Consider the following 26582-nt stretch of genomic DNA (forward strand, 5'->3'; position numbering starts at 1 on the left):
TGGCTAACCACTCTGCGGGAACACTAGTAAACAGCAGGATAGTTTAATGCAAAAAATAGTAGATTTTAGGGATTAAGAGGCTTGAATTCAATCCCACATCAACCATCTACTGACTCTGTGCTTAGGAACATGCCATTTAGTCTTTAAATCTTGGTTTCTTCTATTTTATAAGTGGTGGGAGGTAATAGTCAGCCCCTCCCTTTCCTACTTTATAAGGTTGTTATAAGGTAAGATGAGGAACAGATGGGAAAGCATGTGGGTAGATATAAGAGATTATTGTCAATAATCCTGCTTTACTGGTAAATGGAGGTTGAAAAAAATGGAGGGACCTGTCCTTGATCAAGCGGTTGCCCAGCCATGCTTGCCAGAGCCTGAATGCTTTAGTAGATGGCCCAAAACTACCCCTAAAGGCTTTCTTGGATTAGTATCTTTGCAAGATTTTTCACTGAAATAGGCTTTGGGTTTTTGTTTGAAAATATACATGAGAGAGGATTAAGGAGAGAACCAGCTGCACAGCTTGAGCTTCTGTTTGCTTTTTGTTTACTTTGAGGCCTATTCCACTTCCACTTGAATTTTGCTAGTGTGGGGGTATGCCATGACCTTGGGAATCTCTATGTATTCTGGCCTATTTCTTTGCATGATGAAAAGCTAAATTTATACATTCTATACAAACTAGCTTGGCCCTTCTTCATATTTAGTTGGAATTCATACAGGAAAAGGAATTGAGTTTGAAAAGTTGGGAATATTGTACAGAAAGGGGTAAATAGGGGGCTGGAGAGTTGGCTCAGCAGTTTAGAGCACTGGCTGCTCTTACAAAGGACCTGGGTTCAGTTCTCAGCACCCACAAGGTGGCTAACAACCTTCTGTTTCAGGGGATCTGACTGCCTCTCCAGGCCTCTGTGGGCATTGCACACACATGGTGCATTTGTATACATGCAGGCAAAGTGTTTGTATACATAAAATAAAACTAAGTAAATCAAAAAAAAATTTTTTAAGGGTAAATAGACCTCAGTTTGCTTTCTTTTCTATATTTTAATACCTTTTACTTTAATTCCAGCTTATTGACTAATAAATGAAATTTGTATTACACCTTTGGATGTTTGTTTTACTGGGTTTTTCTGTTTTATACTATAACTCCAGCATTTTAGAAAGTGGAATTTTGAGGGAACACTTGATTTGAGCCTTTCCCTACTTATACAGTAGAAGTTGAAACACCATTTCTCTGTTGGTTTTTATGTTGCATAAAGAGCTTTTCTTTCGAGCAGTAGCCTTAATAGTTGGCAGTATTTTTTCAGTGTAAGCTTATAATGAAAAATGTCAGGTTCTAAATTTCTTCTTAGAAGGAAGTGAGCTCCCCCACCAGCCCCCCAGATGGCTCAGTAGTTAAGAGCACTGACTGCTCTTGCAGAGGACCCAGGTTCAATTCCCAGAGCCCACATGGTGGCTATAAACCATCCTTAACTCCAGTTCCAGGGGAATCCAAAGCCCTCTTCTGACCTCTGTGACATTGCACGACACAGGTGCACTCACATACATGCAGGCAATACACTCATACACATAAAATAAAAATAATAAATAAAACATTTTTTTTAAATTAGCGTTTTTAAAAGTCATACTTGATTTGGAATGCCAGACATAAGTGAGAGAGAAAAATATTTCACAGTTAAAAATGTTCCTACGAAATAGTCTAAATTGAATGAAAGAAAGTCATCTTGGGCAAATTTTGTAACTCCTCATTTTTGGTGTCCTGACCTACAAAAGCAGAGACAGTGATAACTACCTGTCTAGGTTGTCAAGGCATTAAGTGAGATACTGTTCGTACAGTACCTGACCTGTAGTGAGTACTTGGTGCCAGTCTCACTTGATTTTCCAGCTCTTCTATATATGACATTTCTGACTCCCAGCCACAATGCCCGGCCTCTCCCATAGTATGGTGTTTTCTCTTTGGTACTGTGAATATTCTTCTTTTTGTTTTTTTAATGTGATTATATCTTTCTAGTATGTAGCTCAGCCAGTGCTCTAGACTGAGTTATTTGAAGCCAGGAAGCTTTGTCTTAATACCTTTATTGTGTCTTACAAATGAAAAGAGTTGAAAAATGGTGAGTTATTTTGGAATGGACAGAAATTATTTAAAGTATTTATTTTGTAGCTCCTGCTTCTCCACCTAAGGATGTGACAGTTGTGAGTAAAGAAGGAAAACCTAGAACCATAATAGTAAACTGGCAACCTCCCTCTGAAGCCAATGGCAAGATTACGGGTAAGATGGTTTACACTGTTGGTGCTCTATTCTAGGCAAGTAGTGTGTTGTATGTAAAACTGGGAGTTTGAAGGCTGGCTTGATCATTGTATGGAGTAGTATGAGTCATGTTGGTCCTTAAAATTGAAACAAGGATGTGCTGTTTGCCCACAGTAGCATAGAATTTAGTGGCCAGCTGGTGGTTCTGCTCACTACCTGAATGTCTGATGGGGATGGGGATCAGGTGCACTAGACAGCATTTATTTATACTGCAACTGTCTGGGTATATTTGTTTTCCGTAAAGCTGTTCACTGCCCAGATGACTTGGTTTGGAGTTGTATGTCTAGTTCTGAGAATTACTTAGTACATATAGAGTCTGCTTTTCGACTTTAAAGCCCCCAAAAGCCTGTTAGACTTTTCACTACCACCATCCAAAGCCTGTTACTTCAGGTTTCTGTGCTCTTAAAACTAGAGTTAAAAGTTTGAATTGCCCTAGGCCTGTAAAGAGACCTGAAATTTTTTCCCTTGGACTTTCAGAGAACTTTCCACAGTACACTGGCTATTTAGGACTGTGCTGAAGAACCAGTTTACCTCCTGAAATATGAGGAAGGTGGCTTAAGGACCCATTGTTTCTTAGCATTGTGTTCCTTTTAAGTTCTGACCTTGTCTCTTCTATAAAAGAAGCAAATTTAACTTGACTTGAATTAGAGTGTTGCTTTGTCTTTTAAAACCATAAGCAATACACTATTTTTGCCCGGTACTTGTCAAGTTTGTGAGGCTTCCTGCCTGGTGTGTGGCGATTGAGTGCCCCCTGGTGGAAATATCTGGTAACAGTTCTCTGTGGCTTCACCCACCTCAAGTCTGGGAGAATGTTACCAGAGGATGCCCATTAGTCAAGCGTTTTTCTCCTAGGAGAGCACTTTGATTAGCAATAAGTGAACATGTTGCTCAGTCTCATGTTGACTGAAGGCCCTTGGGTTTTATTCAGATGCTATATTGTATGTATTTGTTCACTTTCTGATTTCAAAAAGAAAGGCAAGAATGAGATTTCTCATTAATTCCTTTGGACAGGTTACATTATATATTACAGCACAGATGTGAATGCAGAGATACATGACTGGGTTATTGAGCCTGTTGTGGGAAACAGACTGACTCACCAGATTCAAGAGTTAACACTTGACACACCATATTACTTCAAAATCCAGGCCCGCAACTCAAAGGGAATGGGACCCATGTCTGAAGCTGTCCAGTTCAGAACACCTAAAGGTAACTCCCCGAGCTGAGGGTTTTATTATGTTGTCTCTCTAGTGGGCTTGGTGTATTTCAGGTATCACTCCAGCATATAGAGACTATAGGTAGTCTGAAAAATGCTAATACTGAGCTTGTCAGCCACAGTATGAAGGTCTATCCCAAAGGATGCCCCTCTTACCCACTGACCACCAAATCAGTACTCCCCAAGTTACTGGCCTAATCATTCCACGTAGAAGGGAACATAGGTGCCAAGATATCTGGGGCAGATGAATTGCAGTGATCTAACAGTTTTTATCAGACAAATCAGATGTGATTCTTTCTGTTCCCATACAGAGTTATACAACATATTGTTGTGGGGGGTTGCTTTCTTTCAACACATACAGGCTCTTTACCTAAAAGATTTATATGCCAACCTTTGTAGAGAACAAGACTAAAAGGGTCCTTTTATGTGAAATTTAAGAAAATGAGTATAAAATATTATTAGCCAAGCAAGCTTAGGCTAATAAAATTTATTTGGGAAAGGAGCCAGGGAAATGCGGAAGTCTAAATTTCTCTTTTCACTAAAAGAAAGACTCGATTTACTTGGAAGTTCATGGGGATTTTATTTTTTTCCTTTAAAACTTCTGTCTGTCCCATCTTCAAAGCTTGTGATCCTTGCTCTTGTTTTTTCTTCCCCTGTGCTTGGCCTGTTAGCGGACTCCTCTGATAAAATGCCTAATGATCAAGGTAAATGAGTAGATGGCCTCTCTTTTCTTTTCTCTCTTTTGTGACCTATTATCAGCTTTTTGTTTCTTTTTTTCCTGAAAATCAGTATCATATGTTAAAAAACACATATTTATTGGCCAAAGGAGAGTTGAGTCCATGTTTGTAGCCCTTGGAATATCTGAAAAGCTGGGGGACTCACTTAGGAACTCAGTACATTAGTGGAATAAAAATCGAATTGATTAAACTGAAAATTAGCCTTAAGGGTCAGATTGTCTGTAGGTGTTAAGACACTAAAGTTATATAGCAGTGATAGCCATTTGTAGCATTTAGAATTTTATTATCTCTAAATGAAAAGTTACCATCATTCAATTGATACCATATTTTTCTTCCCCCAAAACTTACACTTGTGTCCTACTAAATGATGTGATCATCAGTATGTGACCAAGAATGCTTTATTGCTTTACAATAAATTTATTCAGGGCTCTTTTTCTGTTTCTTCTCTTAAATATATCTGATAGTTTTTGAAAAGGAGAACAAAATATTTAGCATGGAAACTCAGGAAGTAGGAGCCTTTGATGTTACCATTCCTGAAATCATCTGTCAGCACTCTGCAGCACTGTAATTGCTATTATGAAGGGGTGGCTGGACTTTGTGATTTTTATCTCTGTGAAATCAGCTAAAGCTAGATTTCCATACTGAAAAAGGACACTAAAAGTAAACTTAATAATTGTGTTGGTTTAAGAGTAGTGATCAGAGCCGGGCGTAGTAGCCCACACCTTTAATCCAGGAACTCAGGAGGCAGACGCAGGAGGATCTCTGTGAGTTCAAGGCCAGCCTAATTACATAGTGAGTTCCAGGACAGCTGGGGCTACAGGAAGACCCTGTCTCAAAAAGACCAAAAAAAAGAAGAGTAGTGATCAGAAATACAAGGTGTTTGAATCTTGTTTAATGCAAGGAAGAGTCAGAACTCGCAGTGTTGAGTTTCAGGATCTTTGGACGTGTGTAGAAACATCAGATTATAAAAAAAGTTGCACTCCACTTATACACACAGAATGTAAATGTGTTTTCATCTTTCCCTTCTCTTGATAAGTATTATGCAACACTTAATTGTTCCATACCTCTAGTGTGCAAAACTCTTTTCCTGTTGGTATTTCAGGTGCCAGATTCATCCTTGGAATTCCTTGTTCATAGTTTAAATTTTTAAGAAAGATATTGAGAAATATAGGCACATAAACCAACCAATTCTTGGCAAAGAATGTTACCTGACAGTTGTTTACATGATACAGTGTATTGGACAGTTTAATTTACATGTGGCCTACATGATGACCATGGATTCTTAAATATGAAGAACCTCTAAGTATCTATGCCAACTAGACTTAGTCCAAGGTAATAGCATATGAAGGACAACTAGAAATATACACATGGTATGTGTTCCTTAGAATAAATGATGGCACCAGAAGTAGGAGGATAAGGTTAATAAGTATGGACAGTAGAAAAGGGGCCAGGGACTACATTAAATTCTACAATATGCTCCAAAAATCTCGTGACTATAATATAGTATCCAAGAACTTTTGTTCCTTTCTTTTGCAGGCTTTTGGCTTCTGAGAACATAGCAAACATTATATTTAGTCTCTAGGATTTATTCTGTTTAATGAATTACATAGACAACATTAAATGTGTATTTCTTTAAAGTCTAGTAGTTTATAAAAATGAAATTAGCACTAATGTTTTACAGAAATACATTTGATTTATATATTTCTAATCAATCTGTATTTGTGGAAATATCTCTTCTGATTTCTAATGTTCCATGCTCTCTGCCTCTGTAAATAAAAGAGTATATTCTTTTCTGAATTTATGATGGCTATAATAATAATAATTTACATTTATTGAACCTTTCCTACACATCAGGCAGTATTCACAAAGTTTTATGGTCTTAAATTTTTTTTAACCTTAAACAGTTTCTTGAAGTAGATGCTGTTAATATCCCTGCTTTACAGTAAGAAAACTGAGGCCCAAAAGAATAAGTACTTAGCCCGTCATCAGAAATACTGATAACATGATGTGTGGTGGAGCTAGTATTCAGAGACAGTCTCTTGGGCACTCTACCCTATTAACTTCAAGAAACAGCTTTTATTTTACAGTTCTTTCAGGCCTCTTTTTCAAGAGCTTGTAACTGCTTTCTGGCTAACATTGACCTGAGGGATATATTTGTTTTGTGGAGGAAGGGCTTCCCCCAAGCAGCATTGCTACACAGGTGAAGAAAAGAGTGAAAACCAAGAATAAGAATTTTTAAAAAACCAACCTGGTATCTGTGGGGCATGGTGACACATGCCTTTAATCCCAGTACTCAGGAGGCAGGGGCAAGCAGGACTCTTTAAGTTGTATGCCACCCTGTCTACATAGCAAGTTCCAAACCAGCCAGGGCTACACAGCAAGACTTTGTCTCAAAAAGAAAGAAGAAAAATAACCAAATCCCTGATATTGCTATATCCTGAGGTCTGCTGCTTGGGTAACCCCAAGCCTGAGGTCAACATCCTCACTTATTTGAACCTGTGACAGTGGAACCAGAGGACAGTGACCTTTGTGAACAACTAGAAGGAAGACTTATTTTTTCCATCTTTGGTTATTTAAGTGGCAAAAGAAATCGGAATCTGATTTGAATCTCTCTTTACGTTGCTGTTCCTGCTTAGGCTAACTTTATGATTGGAAGGGCAACTTTGTCATCTGAGAAAATAGAACAATACTCTAATTCTAGCTAGGCCAGATCAGCATAGCCAAGTTCTTTGTTTAGTGCAGGCATCAACCAACCTTACAGATCCTCCACACCACCCTCCTTTGTTCCTTTTACTGTAAAGAAGGTACTCTGCCATATATCCTCTCTGAGGAGCCTACCTGGACTAGAGAAATGGGTGTGTTCCTACTTCCTGAACAGCAGGGCGGTAGGCTGCTCATCCTTGGGACAGAGGCCTTCTAAGCTTTCTCCTACAGAAAGCTATTCCTGTTTACTTTGCACCCAGACTGTATTCTCCTGTTACTTGTGTTGCTTCGTTTTCTTACAGAGTAGGCTGAGAATGTTTCGTTTTGTAGAAAGCACTTACTAGCTGTGAAGTAGATTGTCACACCAGTGTGTTGGGTCATTACTGACATAATTCCTTCTGCTTCAGCCTCAGGATCTGCAGGAAAAGGAAGCCGGCTGCCAGACCTAGGATCTGACTACAAACCTCCAATGAGTGGTAAAAGTCCTTTCTAAGCCTGATATGGACATTAAATAATTTTGCTTAAAATCTTCAAATGCATTTTATACCTTGAATGGTGAATTATGGAGTGTTAATCTAGTTCCTTTTATTTAGCAGATCTAGCATTGGGCATTTTGTGGCAAGTGTTGCTTACTACAAGCTGTTGATCATAGAATCTGTAAATACAATTGTTTCTCCACATAGCCAGCTGGAGGCAATATTAATTCCTAAACAAATGGTTCTTTCTGTTTCCCACTGCCTCTAGAAAAGTTAGTTTTTGAAAAATTAGTCCTTCAGTGCTGTTAGCCATCACCTATAACAAGTCAAAGAACTACTTTAGAATCTTCACTTCTCTTAGTACTGCTTACTGCACTATTTTTATTTTGGGAATTCTGGAAAATTCTTCCACTCTTCTCAGCATTCTGAAAGCTAATGCCATCTAATCAATAACACTCCCTTTTCTACAGAATGTCATTCACTATCTCCAAGTTACTTTCACATTTGGACTCTCATTTGATCCTTGTATCCCTGGGAAGCAGGGGAAACAGATACCATTATTCCCAACTAATACATTAAGAGACTCGGCAGAGGAGTGATATGCCTGGAGTCCCCACTAATTCTGGTAGAAACAAAACTCAGGTCTCTGTCTTCTGATTGTTCTTTTTCCACTATCACATGCAGCCTAAAAAGTAGGGGATTCTATACCAGAAGGAGAACCCAAGAGGCAAAATGTCCAAAATGTAGTTAGTTACTGGAACTAATCTTTATTGTCTTGTCACCTCTGCCTAATAGACATATGGAGTAGAGGGTCCTTTCTCTAAAGAGGCACAGTCTAATTATGAGAGTACAGTGAGTAACCTCTTAACCTCTAGCTTTCTGTCTAAATCAAAAGAGGTACTGTTTGTACTTCGGTGAAATCAGCTTATTCTTAGGAGAACCAGACAAACTTGAATGTGTCAAGAAATTTTATACTGACCTTGTTTCCAAGTTTCTCCTCCATGCTTGTATTACATGTGTGCTATACACAGTACACTATCAAAGCTTTAAGAAAAGTAATTACTCAAAATATACATGTATATTTTGAAGATTCAGACTCTGGCAGACTATGGAAGAAAGGGGAGTTGTTGTTTTTTTAAAAAGGCACCTGATAGAGAAGAAGACAGTTTTATAAAAGAGGAACTGTCTACCCCAGCTCCTAAATGGTACTAAATGGGTGCTAGAGAGGTGGCTCAGCAGTTCATTGTGCTTTTCACGCTTGTAAAGAGCAATAATTCAGTTCCTAGCCACCCACATTTAGCAGCTCACAACCACCTGTAACTCCATCTCCAGGGGATCTGACTCCCTCTTCTGGTCTTCACAGGCACCCACACACATATGCACATATACACAGATGCACACAACATACACATAAATAAAAAATAAAACCAATCTTAAAGAAAGATTGTTAAATGTCAGTGAGTGGATCAGGCATTCCAGGAAGCATTAACAGCTTGTGAAAAGGCCTAGCAATATAAGACCACTTGCTTGGGGGTAGAGAGATGGCTAAGCAGTTAAGAGCATTTGCTGTTCTTGCAGAGTACTGGGTTTAGTTTCCAACACCCACATGACAACCTACAACTATATGTAACTCCAGTTCCAGGGGATCTGTCACCTTCTTATGGCCTATTTGGGCACCAGCCACATGCATAGTGCATATATACATGCAGGCAAAATACTCAGACACATAAAATAAAAATAAATCTTAAACAAAAAACCAAACAAAGAAAAAACATGATCTCTATATGGCTCTTACTACCTAGATATATGATAGAGATACGCAAATAAGTTAGAACCAACCTCACAAGAGCTCAAATTCCAATGCTGAGAAATCTCAATTTTATCCTATAAGTCACATATAAACTATCTGACACTACTGGTATACTAAGACTTCCACTTACTAGTATTGCTATTATTATTCTGATAACAGTGAAGAATTACTTGAGAGCTAAAAGGTTGAAGTCAGGGCATAAGGCAGTTAGGAAGAAGCTGTTGGAATAGTCCAGATCAGGCATAGAGAAATATATGCAATGTGATAGGCACACATTACATAGTTGGTAGTTCCTTGGTGGCTCATTCTTGCTCTTGTCTTAAGACAGAAGCTTTTGTCCAACTCGTATATTAGGGGTCACATCCAAATAAATGAGAATTCATTTGTGTTGAATGTAAAAAAGAAATACTTCCACTTGTTTGCCTCTCACTCCTTAGCTCCCTAGTCTTTGGTTTGCAATGACTGCCCCACAGTATCCAGCCAAATAGCTGAGCATTTCTTGCTAGCACTGCTAGGTTAACAGTATGGTAATTTATTGGCTCTACTACTGTAGTCTTTCCCAAGTATAAAAATGTTATCTCATTTGAAGGTCAGTATGTAGTTTGAAGTTGTCTGCTTAGCTTTTTCTCATAAATGAAGGATAAAAATAATTGAACCAAATGTAGAAGAATAAGCTCTTAAGCCCTTTTAAATCAGCCTGAGATTTAGCATTGTACTTAGATGTCTATAAACTCATAGAATAAAAGTTGGAAGGTCACATAATCTACTGTTGTTGGAAAGGAGTCACACATGAGAAAATGTTTGGTTTAGATCATAAATATATAAGCCAGGTAGTAGGAGAATCACTTAAGGAAATTTTCCATATCCTTTCTGTGTGTGCAAATGTGCATGTCTGTGTATGGGCACACCGGACATGTGCATATGGAGACCAGAGATTAACATCACGTGTCTTCTTCAGTCTCTCTCTTCATTGTTGGTTGGTTGGTTGGTTGGTTGGTTGGTTGGTTGGCTGGTTGGTTGGTTGGTTGGTTGGTTGGTTTTGAGACAGGGCCTTACTCTGTAGCCCAAGAGGGTGTAGAATTCGCTATGTAGACCAGCCTCAAACTTAACAGTGATCAGCCTTCGAAGTGTTGGGATTGTAGGCATGAGCCTCCATACTTGCCTCTGAGTACTTGTGATAACTAAAACATATTACTTGGCAAGTTGGCTCATCCCATTTATTGTATAGTTGTCATTGCTAGATAAGAGTAACTAGAAGGAAAGCTACCAGATCTCCATAGTCATTGGATCTGTGTGGTAGAATTCCCCACATTTTATAATGTGAACATGCATGAGTTAAATAATAGATGGGAGTGGGGCTGGAGAGATGGCTTAGCGGTTAAGAGCACTGACTGCTCTTGCAGAGGACCCAAGGACCCAGGTTCGATTCCCAGCATGGCAGCTACGAACCATCCTTAACTCCAGTTCCAGGGGAATCTGAAGCCCTCTTCTGACTTCCACGGAATTGCACGACACGGGTGCACTCACATACCTGCAGGCAATATGCTCATAACACATAAAATAAAAATAACAAATAAAATATTTAAAAAAAAATAGATGGGAAGTAAAGAAGTATGTTTCAGGCTGGGCATGGTGGCGCATGCCTTTAATCCCAGCACTTGGGAGGCAGAGGCAGGCAGATCTTTGTGAGTTCCAGGACAGCCTGGTCTACATAGTGAGTTCCAGGACAGCTGGGGCTACAAGGAGACCCTGTCTCAAAAAAAAAAAAGAAGTATGTTTCAAGTAATAGAAGACAGCAAGACTTAGAGCTCCATTGCAGAAGACCTTGATAAAAAGCTTTGACTTCATCCTATAAGCAGTGGAAAATTGTAATATAGAAGAAAAATCTCAATTTTTTTAACATCTTAAAGAAGCTGACCTCTGCACACTTCACTGGTCTCATTTTCATCTGTTCTCTAAGCAGTGCTGACTCTGTGTGTGTGTGTGTGTGTGTGTGTGTGTGTGTGTGTGTGTGTGTGTGTGTGTTAGACAGGGTCTCCCTGTAGCCACTGCTGGATCTCACAGAGATCTGCCTCTACCTCCTGAGTGCTGGGATTAAAGATGTGTGCCACCACGCCTGGCCAGAAAAGCTCTTTATTCAGTCTGAGTCTGCCATGCAGTCACTCTGCCTCATATCCCCTCATTTTATTTTATTTAATACTCATTATTTACTATTTCTTATTTGTTGTTTGTGCCAGCCCTGCCTCCAACATTCATATCCTTGCTCCTTGCTGAATCTCCAGTCCCTAGAACAATGACTGACACAGAGTGACCGCTCAGTAGATGCTTGTCACATTAGTGCACATGCACAGACCACTTCTTCCAAAAGTTCAATGAGAAAATGCGCACTATGCATTGTCTGTATGCCTACAAAAAGTGATTATTTTAAAAATATTTTGTAATCTCAAACATCTGTATGTTAAGGAAAACTTTCTGCTTTATATGAATTTACTTTTTTTTATGATCCTGAAAGCCAAAAAAGCAAAGGATTTAGAAATGGTAGTCTGTGTGTATATTTGGATACAGGTACACATGTATGGGTGTATGTTCATGTGAGTATATGTAAATGTTTGTAGGCATGTGTGAAGGCCAGAGGACAATCTTAGATATTGTTTTTCAGGCTTTGACCACCTTTGTTTGAGACCGGTCTCTCACTGGCCTGAGTCTCCCAGAGTAAGCCAGTGACCAATGAGCTCCAGGGCTCCACCTGCCTCGCCTCCCCAGAGCTGGGATTACAAGCATATGCCACCATGCCTAGCTTTTTTTCATGGGTTCTGAGGATAGAACTCAGGTCTTCATACTTGCAAAACAAACACTTTGCCAACTGAACCATCTCCCCAGCCCAACGTGAAAAATTTTAAGATGAATTTGCACATCTTATAAGACACTTGCTGAAATGTATTGGAGCCTTTGAACTTTGAAAGCTCTTGTTAGTGCACTTGAAGGTTTTACTGTATACTGTTGTTTGAGCAAACCTCTCTGCTAAGTAGCATACATAGGGCAGACTCTCATATCCCTAAGAGCTCATTCATATCTGGAGATAGTCACCTTTGTGTGGCGCCTCATATGGTACGGGGATGGCTGTTAGGAAGGAAACTCACACGAAGCGCCTTGAAATGGTTTTATAGCATGATTGGATGTGCTTTTTTAATCTCCTAACAAATTAACAGTTGTACCATTTTCCCCATGCAGGCAGCAACAGCCCTCATGGGAGCCCCACCTCTCCTCTAGACAGTAATATGCTGCTAGTCATCATCGTTTCTGTCGGCGTCATCACTATTGTGGTGGTCGTGGTCATCGCTGTGTTTTGTACCAGACGCACCACCTCTCACCAAAAAAAGTAAGGATCCCCAAATGTATCCCATAAACTTATAGTGTGTCTTTTTGTTGTTTGCTTATTTTACCCCCTTCTATGTAACTTCTGTTTTTAGAGTGATACAATCAGTTAAAAACATAAAATACACGAAAAGCAATTTTAAATACCGTTGTGCCCCACATGGGAATGTCTTGGTCAACAGGAATCATGTGTATGATGATGGGTCCCATAAGATTATAATAGAGCTGAAAAGTTCCTGCCTTTTAATGAAGGAACACATAGCTGAAGAAGGGACAAGAGAAAAAAGAAACTGTGGGAGAAGAAAAAAGAACCCCCAAGAAAATTCAGTTAAGGATTTAGCATAGCAAAGGCTTTTGCAGGCCTCAACATTCTAGAGAGATGGTTCAGTGGTTAAGAGCACTGGCTGTTCTTGCAGAGGACCCAGGTTCAATTTGTAGCACCCACATGGCAGCTAACAACCATTTGTAACTCTAGTTCCAGGGGATCCAACACCCTCTTCTAACCTTCTTGGGCATTGCATGCATGTGGTGCACATACATGCAGGTAAACCACTCATACACATAAAATAAATAAATCAAAAAAAAATTTTAAGTTTGAAAATACTGAGGTTGCAGAGATAGCTGAGTGGTTAAGAACACATGCTGCTCTTGTTCAGTTTCTAACACCCAAGTTGGGGGGAGAGGGTTGCTTACAACCGTCTGTAACTCCAGTTCCAGGGGATCTGATACCCTCTTCTGGCCTCTGTTGGCACCTTCACTCACATGCACCATACCCACACAGACTACCACAGACATTTCCGATTATCCCTACTCAGAAAGTTCATTTAGGGGCTGGAGAGATGGCTCAGCAGTTAAGAACACTGGGTGTTCTTGCAGAAGAGCCAGGTTCGAATCCCAGCACGCACATGGCAGCTAACAACTATCTATAACTCCAGTTCCAGGAGATTCAATGGCCTCTTCTGTCCTTCGAGGGCATTGCATGACATAGGTGCTCTTACATCTCTTTACATACATGCATACACATAAAATAAAAATAAATTTTTAAAAAAAGAAAGTTCATTGAGCAAGTCCTCAGAAGTGATTCCAGAAGAAGGCACTTAAATCCTAGGAGACCACAGTTCTGTACGTGTTACTGCCCCCGAAGACCTTCTAGTGGGACAAGATATAGAGGCACAAGACAGTGATATTAATGCTCTGACCCTGTGCACAGTATAGGCTAATGTGTGTATATGTGTTTGGTTTTTAAAGATTTATTTTTACTGTTTTTTAATTATGTATATGGAGGGTACACATGAGTGTAGGTGCTCACAGAGGCCAGATGCATCCAATCCCTATAGAGCTGGAGTTACAGACAGTTGTAAGCCAACTGACGGGTGCTATGAACTGAACCCAGGTCCTCTGCAGTATCAGTACATGCTCTTAACCACTGTACCATCTCTCCAGACCCTGAGTCTTGGTTTTAATTTTAAAAAGGTTAAAAACTAAAAAGTAAAGGCTGGAGAGATGGCTCAGTAAGTAAAGTGCTTACTGTACAAGCATGAGGATCTGACTTCAGGTCCCCCCAGCACCCACTTTATGAAAGCCAGACTCAGCAACATACATCTGTAACTCTAGCATGGGGAGTGGGTTAGGAGGTAGTTTGTGATAAGTGAATCCCTACAGCCCAATCTAGCCAATTCAGTAAGAAACCCTCTTTCAAAAAATAAATGATAGAGAAAGACATGAGACATCAACCTCTGGCTGCCACATGTGCATGCACACATGAGGCTTATAACTAATGGTCTAAGATAGAAAGGGCTTCTGTCATGTGTTTGGCAATGTCATACTCCTAAACTGTAGAGAATTCTTGACCCTAGATCACATTCAGATCATATATCTAAACCAACACACAAACAAACAAAAAAATCACAGAGACTTGAACTGTAGAATGTAATTCTGCAGAGCACTTGTCAAACATACACAAGGTGCACAAAGGCCTGCATTCACTTCCCAGTACCACAAAAGAAAAAATATTAAGAAGAAAAGGAATTTCCTGAGTTGCCCAAATAGCAAAAGCACAGCATAAGTAATAAAGCTACTCTAGTTGCATTACCTCCAGATCAGAAGATGGGGATTTGCTCCATGAAAGAGAAAATCATGTCTGTGCTTATGATTACCCCTCTGACTTGATCCACCCAAGGCAGGAATGCATTATTTAACAATAATAAATGCAAATGCATCTGTTCTCAATATACAGGGCAGGTATAAGCTACCCTGAAATTGCTGCTTGAATGACTTTATGTCACTTTCTTTACATTATGTGATGTTTCATTTATTATTATTTTATGTGTATGAGTGCTCCCATGTCATGCAGTGCCCATGGAGGTCAGAGAGGGTGTTAGATCCCCTGGAACTGGAGTTAACAGGTGTTAGCCACCATGTGGGTGCCAGGAATGGAACCCAAGTCCTCTGCAAAAGCAGCCAGTACTTTTAACCACTGATGAGATATTTTAAATCTGTCTTCTCAGATATCTTTCTAGAGTTTACATTGCATCTCTTTTCTAAGAGAATGAGGGTTCTTTTTTTATGCCTCCTGACCACTGCCTTTTAGAGCTCTTCTTGTCTACTTTGATTGCAGAAAACTGTTCTTAAAAGCTTCAAAAACTGCATTTTCTAGAACGTTTTTGCAAGCTTCTTTGTTTGGCACTTCACATTTATCTATCTTTATGAATTTGCTTTTATATCTGCTTTTAGAAATCTTGGGCTCTTCATTTTATAGACTATCAAAAGCAAAATCAGTACACACACACACACACATACACAAAAGACAAAGAATTCCATAGTGCTTTGGGAGAGTTAAAATTCACAGTAGATAAAAATAAGAGGATCTTCAGATTGAGACTGGGAAAATAGACTCTGTGTTCTGAATTGAATCTGCAAGTCCAACAGATTGGGGTCCCTTTGTTTAAAATAATTGCATCAAATCATCACAGAGTTTTCCCCACCCCCTTCAGGCCTCAAGCTTTCCAAGTGTTCTGTTGGCTATTGAAAAATACAAATGAGCTTTTCTTGTTCTTTTTCTTCCTCTCTGATACCTAAAGTGCCTGCTGTTTATAGCAGTTTACAATGTCAACATCAATAGACAATTTAGAGAGAAGGCCCTCATTGTTAGTCAACACATTCTTTTTAGCCCCTAACTCTTGACACATAACCCTTCAAGAAGATGGAAGCTGTCAGATGATGTACTCGTTTGTTTTGTCTTGTTATATCAAAATACCCAAGGATGGGTGCCTCATAAAGAGGTTTATTCGCTTCATTGTTATAGTGACTGGAGGGTCCAAACAGCATGATATCGGTGCATTGGTGAGGGCACATTGCCACAAGACAGCAGAGAACAGAAAGGGAACAGGTCATATGCAAAAGAAGATGCCAGGAATGGGTGCCAGATTCCATTACAAAAGCCTTTTCTTTAGGAACTAATCTAGTTCTAGTTCTTTTATCTTTAAAGGCTGATGCCCAAATGGCCTAATTCCATAATACTAGATGCTACCTCTTAAAGGTTCCACAGTCTCTTATCACAATGAGGACCAAGTTCCCAGCACGTAATGTTGGGGAGACAAACCACATCAAAACCATAGCAGACAAGAACCACCTCATCACCATCTAGTAAAAACTTTTCTGAATTTTCTGAATTGTTACTTGGTGTTTTGAGGGTCTCACTGTGAAGTCCAAACTGATGTCCTCAAACTCATATCACTCGTGCCTCAGCCTGATTGTAATACCACATATGCAACAGTAGTTCTACAAGATGATATCACCCAGAGACATCATAGCCATTTTGGTTTGTGTAAGTACATTCTGTGACTCACCAAACAAAACTAAGAATGCATTTCTCAGAATGGATCCCCATTGTAATCAATAAGTGACTACCATGTAAGTGCTGTATAAATGGTTGTTATACTGTATTGCTTAGAGAATAATTTCAAGGAAAAGTAATCAACATATTCAGTGCAGTTTTAAAACAATATATTTTAAATCTACAGTTAATTCAGTCTAAGAATATGAAATGCACAAATACGAGGCAGTGGGGGGACCACTATACTTGTTTATACTAGTTTGGATCAAGTCTCAGTCCTTTCTAAAGCATTTTGTTTTTTTAAAAATTTATTTTATTGGTTTAGTTCCCAGCACCCACATGGTGGCTAACAACTGTCCATAACTCCAGTTCCAGGGAATTCAACGCCCTCCTCTGGCCTCTGCAGGCATTGTAACACATGGGTGCATGACATACATGCAGTCAATACACCCATATACATAAAATAAAAATAAATAAATTTTTTAATCTTATGATTGAAAACATTCTGCTAAGTAGAACAAGCCAGATACAGATGACCATATATTATTTGGGTCCATTTATATAAAATATGCCCATTATAGGCAACACCAAAGAAATAGAAAGTAGATGGTGGTCAGCAGTTCTAAAGGAAAGGAAGAAGGGGAACTGGGAAGGGGTACTCACAGGGAATGGGATTTCTCTTAGGAATATGAAAATGTTCTGAGGTTATACTGTAGAAATAACAGTATAACTGTGAAAGCAATAAAAATGGTTGAATTGTTAAAAAAACATTTTTATTTATTTTTAGTTTATGTGTATGAGTGTATTGCCTGCATGTGTGTGAGTACACCTGTGTTGTGCAATGCCCACGGAGGTCAGAAGAAGGCTTCAGATTTCCCTGAAACTGGAGTTACAGATGTCTGTTGTCATGTGGGTGCTGGGAATTGAACCTGGGTCCTCTGTAAAAGCAATCAATGCTCTTAAACACTGAGCCATCTCTCCAGTCCCTCTAAAGCATTTTCTGCCATTGCCATTTTACTGAAATTGCTTTTTCTGAGTTACACATTCCTCAGGGCCTGGGTTGGAACAGTCTCTCTTCTCCTCTGTACTCTTCCTAATGATTTTGTCTACCTCTGTGGTCTCATTTACTATGTGAAGCCCTGTTTCTATCTACAGCAAGCCCCTGTCTTTTGATTGTCAAACACCCTGTCACCTCTTTCACATTTCTTCTTGAATGTTTCAGAGACACTTTAAACTCAACATTTTGTAGCTTCAGGGTGAAGTATCCCCCTTGGGCTTGTGTTTAAACACTTGGTCCACAGCTAGTGGCACCATGGAACCTTTTTGAGGTAGAGCCTTGAAGTTTCCTCTGCTTCCTGGCTGTAGATGCAATGTGACCATCAGCCTTCTGCTCTTGCTGCCAGGCCTTCCAGCCATGGTAGAATGGATCCCCTCAAACTATAAGAATAAACCCTCCTTTAAATTGTCTCATGTCGTATATTTTGTTATAACAATGAGAAAAGTAACTAATATAAAACATGTTCAAAGCTATTCATAATCTTTTCAGTCAAACCTCTTTTAGTCTGTTATTCCCATTATCAGTAAGTGGCTTCAGTCAGAAGCCTTAGCCTCATCCATTGCTTCTTTTTCTTCTTTACCTCCCCCCATCCTTTGTTTATTGACTTCCTAAATTCTGTCATGTCTGCCTCCTAACCCTAATATGCAAGGTGGCTGCTGCTCTGCTTCATGCTTTGAAATAAGCTGATTTCACCACCTGGAATGCACTTTCTGTCCCCATTGTGTCTCAGCATAAATGTCACTTCCTCCCGTATGTTTTCCTGTCTACCTGCATCCAATTCTGAAGATGTTACTGTTAGCACTTGGCATTTCAAGAAGCTCGGAGCCTTTAAAATTAGTGCAATGTTGTTTTCCTTAATTGACCAGAAGTGCTCAGGGCACAGCAGTGTATGTAGCACAAGATCTCACAAATATACCATGCCTAAAACCTGGTTGTTGATGGGAAAGTGAGTGAATGGGTGAAGGGAAAAATAAAGCACAGTAGAGACAGTCTGTTCTTGACACTACCTAGTTGATAGTAGTCTAGGAAAAGTGAATTCCTCCTTTATTTAGAGCAGTAGATTTTATCTCTTTGATGTATTTCTATTTAATGCTGTCCTTTATCTATTGGAAATGTATAGAGGGACCTTCTGCTGTACAGAGTCCATGTTTAAATGGCATCTTAATATTTTTTTTAAAAAGTAAGGCAATATTCAAATATAGTCTGCATAGTCTCCAAATATGTGAGCACAGTGAAAATGCACTTACTGTCTTCAGATGTAAACTTGCCCCTGATTTTGTGTGTGTTCAGCTTCTGCCACTGCATAAAGCATCTCAGAAAGGCAGTGTTTGTTGTTGCTGCCACTGCTGTTTTATCATGGGGATGTTTTGTTTTCTTTTGTTTTGTTTGTGGTTCTGAGGATTGAATTTAGGGTCCTCACATATGCTAGACAAGCACTTTACCACTAAGCTGTATCTCTAGCCCCTTTTTTGTCTTTAGTCTTGCTAAGTTGGCATAGACTGCCCTTGAACTTACTCTCTGCCCACGCAGGTCTTGAATATTTGCTCTTCCTGCCTCAGCCTCCCGCCTCCCAAGTAGTTGGGATTACAGGCCAGTGCCACCAGGCCTAACAGAAAAGCAGTTTTAATCATGTGTTTTGACAGATAGGCTCAAAAGAAGTACGTTTTTAAAACTCAGTTTTGTGCCTAGGAAACGAGCTGCCTGCAAATCAGTGAATGGCTCCCATAAGTACAAAGGCAACTCCAAAGATGTGAAACCCCCAGACCTCTGGATCCATCATGAGAGACTGGAACTGAAACCCATTGATAAGTCTCCAGATCCAAACCCTATCATGACTGATACGCCAATTCCTCGAAACTCTCAAGATATCACACCAGTTGACAATTCCATGGACAGCAATATCCATCAAAGGCGGAATTCATACAGAGGTACCATTTTCAGTGCAGGCTTCTTTCTCAAATGTTGGGAGACTATTTTCACTTTGTAAGGTTGCCTTAATTTGGTAATTCCATTAAGAGGGTAGGTTTAAAGAAATGTGTGTTATGGGATTTGTTCAACATTTAATGAATAATAAATAGCTAGCTTGTTAGGGAAGAGAAGACATTCTGTACTATTCAATAGGCAACCTTCTACTTTTAAGTCTCATTGGGCTTTAGTCACACATTTGAGCCACCAAACCTATACATTGGATTCTATCCTTTCCATTGAACTCCAGCTATCACTGTGGTGCTCAGAACATTTGTGGTGAGGATGCTCCTACATACATCTCACTGAAGTACAATCATGTTTTCCTCTCTGACTCAGCAGGAAGCCCCATGATGCTCTAAATGTAAATGCCTTGTCCTGTTGCCTTCTCTGTGAATCCCAAATCCTCTACTGGCAATGTTTTACTTTTAGGCTGCTCAGTGGCCTAGGGTATACACTGCAACTAACCTCCATACTTGATTCTAGGGCATGAATCAGAGGACAGCATGTCTACACTGGCTGGAAGACGGGGAATGAGACCAAAAATGATGATGCCATTTGACTCTCAGCCACCTCAGCGTAAGTAAAAGCTTCTTCCCTCAGCTCTACCAGTCTTCCCTGTCATGGTGGGGAGAACTGTGGTGGTCTCTTTGACTTCACCTGATTCCAACACAAAGATAATCTGCCAAAGCTTTGGTATCTTAAAGAAGAAATAGTGAGTGAATGGTTGCCTGATAATTATTCTTGAGACTAACTTTTTTTAATGTTTGTGAATTTCATATATTTTGATCATATTTAGACCCCATTCTCTGTCTGTGCCCCTTTTACTGCCCCCACCCCTTTCATGAGCTTTACCAAATGTTACACACATGCCTAAGGCCTCCTGACACATATTCAGTGTTGATAAGCACCTGTGGGTTTTTTTGTTTTTTTGTTTTTTTCTTTTTTTTTTTTTAGTAGACTATAAAGTTGCTTCAGGTTTACAGCATGGAACTTTTAAATCAACATCTTTCACTCCCTTGACCCATACTTCATTTGACAAGTATAAAAGTATGAGAGTTAGAATTAAAAATATAAGTTAAAAATTAAGAATCAAAAATGAGGGGGTGGGGGGGTTGGAGAAATGGCTCAGTGGTTAATGACACCTGCTATTCTTGCATAGGATCCAGGTTCAGTTCCCAGAACCCACATCAGACAGCTCACAACCTTCTGTAACTCCAGCTCCAAGAGGATCCGTCGCCTCTGGCCTCTACTGTACTCATGTGTACAAACCTACACATAACTTTAAATGATAATTTTAAAATTTTTTTAAAAATCAGAATGCCAGGCCTAGTGGTATATATCTACAATTCCAGCATTCTGGAGGCTGAGCCAAAGGATTGTGAGTTCAAGGGCAGTCTGGGTTACTTAGTGAGACCCTGTCTCAAAAAAAAAAAATTAAAAAGAAAAAAAGTCAGATAAACCATTTGTTTTCAAATTACTGTGTCCTCTCCCTGGTCTGTGTTTTCAATATACAAAATCCTTTTAGACTACCTGGCACTACAGATCGTGAAGGTGAGAGAATGCTTAGCCAGCTCTCTGCCAACAACTGATTAGATTTAAATAGCTGCCAATGTCCTACGTGCAAACCAGTGCCATGGCATCCTCTCAGCCACACTGTTTACAACTTGCAAAATTGAGCTATCTCTCTTTCTAGATTTATTATTAAATATGTGAAGGAAAAGAGATGCATAAAGTTACAGTTAAAATTGTTCTCTTTTTTTCTTTTTTTGGAATTTTTGAGACAGGGTCTCCCTGTAGCCCCAGCTGGCCTGGAACTCACTATGTAGACCAGGCTGGCCTGGAACTCACAGAGATCCACCTGCCTCTGCCTCCCAAGTGCTGGGATTAAAGGCATGCACCACCATGCCCAACTAGTCTTTCTTTTCTTGATGGTAGGAAGGAATATGCATGAATATACAGTGTAGTGCAATTTGTGCCCCAAACAGTTGGGTGGTTGACAGAACCAGGTGCCTGGATACCCTTTGAACTTTGAAAGATCCTTTTCAAAACCCACCTGGCAACACTTTTTTCACACACTTGAATTCTCTGAGCGCTGAGGCCGGAGCTATGTATCTACCATTCATGTACCTTGATCTGAAAAGGCTGAGCAGGATGAGGTCAGATCCAAGACACAGATGCATCAAGTTTAGATCCAGCTAACAACTCCTCCTGGTTTTGTAACATACTCTACACCAGCACATTTTTGTTTTTTATTTACAAATAGTGGAAATACTTTAAAAGAAAAATTCCATTCTGTTTTTCTTTTGTGAGAGTCATCTATATCTAGAATGCTTTCAGATTTACTTTCTACCTCAAAAATCAGTTTTATTCCTTAACCTCAGCCTCAATTTTGGAAAATACTGGTTCTGAAGCAGCTCACTTCTGAAGCCGCCTCATCTCCCAGGGAGATCTTGATCCCAGACTACCCTAAGAACCTTTCTTGGCCAGCTTTGCCAGTTGTTTTTTATTCCTGTGAACCTGCTAGAACCTCTGGACCCTGAGAGCAGCTGAAGAATAAAGGCATCCATTTCATGGCCTGGGGTTTCTTTTCACCAAAGTGAATGGCCCCATAAAGATCTATGGAGATCCCCCATGACAGTATCTCAATAGGCTCCAAAGGGCCGATTTAATTTTACTATTAAAGTTTATGAAACCCTTGCTTAGAGGAAAAAACGTTCCCTGCCTACCCTGCCTGTTTGTTTGGAAAGTGTACAGCTAGTTATCTTGATTGTAAGCATTGTCCTTCAGCTCTTCTAAGGAGTACCTTGAAAAATGTCTTTGCTAACTCTGAGCTTCTCATTTTCTTCTTTGTTTATGTCTCAGATTGAACAGGAGACTTCATAGAAAGTTACATGTAGAGTCTCTATACAGAGATTTGCATTCTTTAACTAAATGTAGTAAATTGAATCCTTAGCCAGTGAGGGAAGGAAAGAAGAAATTAGGAAAGATCTATTTATAACTTAAAATGCTGATGGGTGTGGCTGAGCTCCCAGACTGAAAATAGTAAGAAATGGTGCTGTACACCTATAGTTCATACTTTCTATTCCTAGGTTGGAATGTCAAGGCTTAAAACATTTTATTTTTATGTCTTTTAATATGCAAAAACTGACTTAAACAGCTACTCAGTAATACCCATTACAGAGAATGAATTGAGACTATACCCAAAAGACAAGCTGCTGATGTCCCTTTTAGTAGGACAAAAAAGAAAATCATAGAAACATTATTTGCTTATGGATTTATCTTTTGTGGCATTCAAATAGATATTTGATATTTTAATACTCATGTGATCCATGTTTATAATAGAAGAATTGGAAAATATGGATAAGCCAAAGAAAAAACACTCTTAATCCTGACCATTCTTCCCTGAAAAATAATCACTGTTAACAGTATATAGTCTCAGACTTTTTTTATTATATACATATATAGAATATGCCTAGAAGTGTGTTCATTTGTTAAATCAAATATAAAATGAATGGCTGATTTATCCAGCCAGCTGCCACCAAAACATCAAAGCAATGATTGGGTTGTATGGGAGGTGGGAAGGAGGTTTGCTCTTAAACTGTGATTTGTGTCTGTCTGTGCAAGCACGTTAAGCATTTCTCTGTCTTGTGTTCATTCACAGCTGTGATTAGTGCCCATCCCATCCATTCCCTCGATAACCCTCACCATCATTTCCACTCCAGCAGCCTCGCTTCTCCAGCTCGCAGTCATCTCTACCACCCAGGCAGCCCATGGCCCATTGGCACATCCATGTCACTTTCAGACAGGGCCAATTCCACAGGTGAGAGACAAGGCTCAAGCCCAGATGTCATAGCACTCCCAAGAATTGGCAAATGGAAATGGGGAAGGACTTGCCCTACTTAGAATTTTTCAGTGTTACTTGGTTATCTTAATATTTCTATGATGGACTCAAGTTTGTTTCTGTGAAACTTACTGCATTTTTCTTCCTAAGTTTTAAGTAATTGGTGTAAGGTGTCATTTTAGTAAAAAAAAAAAAAATCAACAGTAATTTAAATCACATGTGTCTGTTACCCCATAAACTGCTCCTTAAACTAAGTCATTTTTTCCAACTTCTTATTTTTTTTAATCCTTCAATTGGAAAGGGAACTTTATTCTAAGTGGTCTTTAGATATCAATGGTTGCCCTTGTCTTAGTCACTCTAATGTTGGAATGATCCATAGGATAACTTAGGTTCAAGTTACTGCCCTGTGAACCAGTGTAAGGACAGCATCCAGAGGGCAGTAGGGACACCAGCTTTGAGTTTGTGCTTATTGTTAACTTCAGGTTACCCAGTGAACTGTTGAAATTAGGTAGGGATGCACATCTCTTTTTTTTAAAAAAAAAAAGGAAAATAACATAACAATGTGCAGTGTGTCTTAAAGGAATACTTTGCCAGACAAATGTCCTCATTTGGAAATCCTAAGGTACAGCTTCATCAACAGTTTTAAGGAGGAAGTAATGAAGGTAAAGAGATTGCTCATCATTAACTGCAAATTAATTTAGATCATCAGTTTTAAACTGCAGATATAGTAACTGCTTACATATACCACATACTCTCATAATTTGAAGCTTTAGTTATTACTGGTACAATTAAGTGTTAGGGATTCTGTAGAATGAGGAAAAGTCTAGTGTACTCCATTTTTTTATGTATATGAGTGTTTTGCCTGTATGTATATAAATGCACCCATATGTCAGATCCCTTGGACCGTATTAGCCTCCATATAGATGCTGGAAACTGAACCCAATTCCTCTGCAAAAGCAGCCATTGTTGTTAACTGCTGATGCCTCCAGCCTCAAGAGCTCCATTTTTAAATAAACCTTGAAACTTAATACTTAGAAATTTGGGTTGCCACTGACATCCCTGTCTCCTCAAGTTTTATGGGGGTTTTAGGGTTTGGGGGTTTTTTTTGAGACAGTCTTCTGTTGCCCTAGCTGGCCTGGAACTTACTATGTAGAGCAGGCTAGCCTTGAACTCACAGAGATCTGCCTACCACTGCTTCCCAAGTGCTGGGATTAAAGACATGCACCACCACATCCACCCCACTGCCTTCTCAATTTTTAATCAGTCATTAATATGTCCAGAACAGGAAATGAAGGTCAAAGCTTTACTAAGGGATGCCTAATAGCTCTTAGTGTTGTATACTGCCAAAGCTGCTAACCTTTTTGAACAGTGCTATTTGCACCTATGTCTAAATTTGGCCTTCTACTGTCTCTATCCAAACCCAGGTTTGGGATCTACATTTAGGGATACACGATTATTCCAGTCAGCTGCACAGAGAACCAAAGTCTGCCTCAGATACAGCCCCATAGAACATAGTGCTAGAAAGCAGCTCTCCAATCCAGTCTTGATCTTAGAAAGGCAGTTTTGTATCCAGGCCTGCTTCTGCACATTGAAGGCCAATGCATCCCGTCCCACACACTCTGATAAGGGACTGCCTGAATGGGTGATAAGTTCTAGTCTGATTATCCCCCTCCTCCCTTGTCCTGGACCAGGAGAGGGTTGAGAGTTGGAGAGAAGCTGGCAGCTTTCACCAAGCCCTCATGCAAGTAGTCTGCTATTGTTGGTAAAGTTCCCTTCTGTATAGACTAAGACAGAAATGAAAGGTGGGGAGGGGGTTGCATTACTAAAACATTCCTTGTTTTAATGACCAGAGAGGATAAAGTGAGAAATTCACTGGCGATCTATTTGAAAAACAGAGCCAGTACCTATAAAAGATCCAAGTTCTGCTGCTATTGTGTTTTCCTAACCCTTATGTCATAGAGCTGGGTGGGGACTTTGCAGAACTCGAGCCTAGCCAAGTACTCCCTACTCTAGGGTGTTTACTACTCCTTATCACAGGAAGAGCACTTTCCGTTTGGTCGCTATGAACTTTGTGTGTCTTAAACAACTCTGAAAGGTAAGTTAGGAATTGGGCCCCTCACCAAAGCAGACAAATCAGTCATTTGTTTCTTTTAAGTTAAGAGCTTCTGAAATCAGAAGCCTTCAGACTGCCTGCTGTAGCCTGTTCATGCTGATCTTCTCTCTACCTCTCTTCTGGGAGAAATGGTGGTCTTCCCTGTTCGCGCTGTGTCAAAATCTTCCTCCTTCCCCAGCATTGCTGCTTCCCCTTTGTAAGGGGAGAAGGTAGCATCAGTCATGGAAAGGCAGGAAGTATGTGGTACTTCAGAACCTGGGCCTGGGAGTCAGGGCACTTAGCATAGTACCTGTCATAAAATAAGTACTCAGTAATACACACACACACACACACACACACACACACACACACACACACGCACACACAGGAATTATATAGGACAATATGTGACATAACAAACCCTCTGTTGTTCAGGCACTGTGTTTGGCTCTTTCATACATCTCATTTAATCTTTAGTGAGTTATGTGTCTGTCTCCATGTTTTGTAGATGAAGAAGCTAAGACTCAGAGATCCAGTGACTTTGCTAGATTCATTTATCCAGTATGCCAAGAGTTAGAGGGTAGGACTGGCTCACTTGAGCCAGTGCCTTTTCTATCTCACTGTGTAGCCTCTAGGACACCTCTGCTCTCCATCTGCACAATCCAAGATTGTTGCCAGGTTCTCCCTGAGTCTTTTCTTCTCCAGGTTAATCTATCTCTATTTTTCTTGATACAAACACCATTCATTTGACATGATCTCCGAGCTCTGTGCAGACCTCTAGACTGCTGTGAAGCTTTTATTGTAGTGAGATCAAAGCCATTCACATTCACGATGGGCATGCAAGGGCTTTGCACTGGGCTCCACTGCACTAACCACCAAGCCTTGCTGGAGGCAGAGCTGATTCATGTCAGTTACTCACCAGTCTTGATGACTAGACATGATTGTCTGTGAAAGGCCAGTTTTTAAGTATCAATCAGTGAATGAAATTTGAAATTTTTATGCATATTTATACCTTAATATACACTAGTCTTGGGAACCATCATATGTGCTCCGTAATAAGTGCAGTCTATAAAATTGTAAATATTTAAGTATATAAATGAAAAATTGGAACTGCTGGTTGAAGAAAAGAGTGCTTGGGATTCTTAGATCAGTCCATCCATTCTTAGCCTTGGCAGTGGT

General features: G+C 39.7%; 1 protein-coding gene across 10 annotated transcripts in view; it reads left to right on the top strand.

Moving 5' to 3' along the window:
* Positions 1-26582, top strand: part of Neo1 (neogenin 1) — a 205589-nt gene that overhangs the window by 172256 nt on the left and 6751 nt on the right. For 3 of the 10 annotated variants that reach the window (XM_029565066.1, XM_029565068.1, XM_029565069.1), the window contains exons 19-26: positions 2150-2257; positions 3308-3502; positions 4181-4213; positions 7357-7425; positions 12467-12614; positions 19180-19430; positions 19954-20046; positions 23132-23290. In XM_029565066.1, coding sequence (XP_029420926.1) covers positions 2150-2257; positions 3308-3502; positions 4181-4213; positions 7357-7425; positions 12467-12614; positions 19180-19430; positions 19954-20046; positions 23132-23290 — 1056 coding nt within the window. The remainder of the gene's footprint in view (positions 1-2149; positions 2258-3307; positions 3503-4180; positions 4214-7356; positions 7426-12466; positions 12615-19179; positions 19431-19953; positions 20047-23131; positions 23291-26582) is intronic. The other 7 variants (XM_008836447.3, XM_008836448.3, XM_008836449.3 and 4 more) reach the window with 5 other exon arrangements.

This window comes from Nannospalax galili, unplaced genomic scaffold (genome assembly GCF_000622305.1).
Source record: "Nannospalax galili isolate Female #2095 unplaced genomic scaffold, S.galili_v1.0 scaffold54, whole genome shotgun sequence".
In the NCBI taxonomy this organism is placed as follows: domain Eukaryota; kingdom Metazoa; phylum Chordata; class Mammalia; order Rodentia; family Spalacidae; genus Nannospalax; species Nannospalax galili.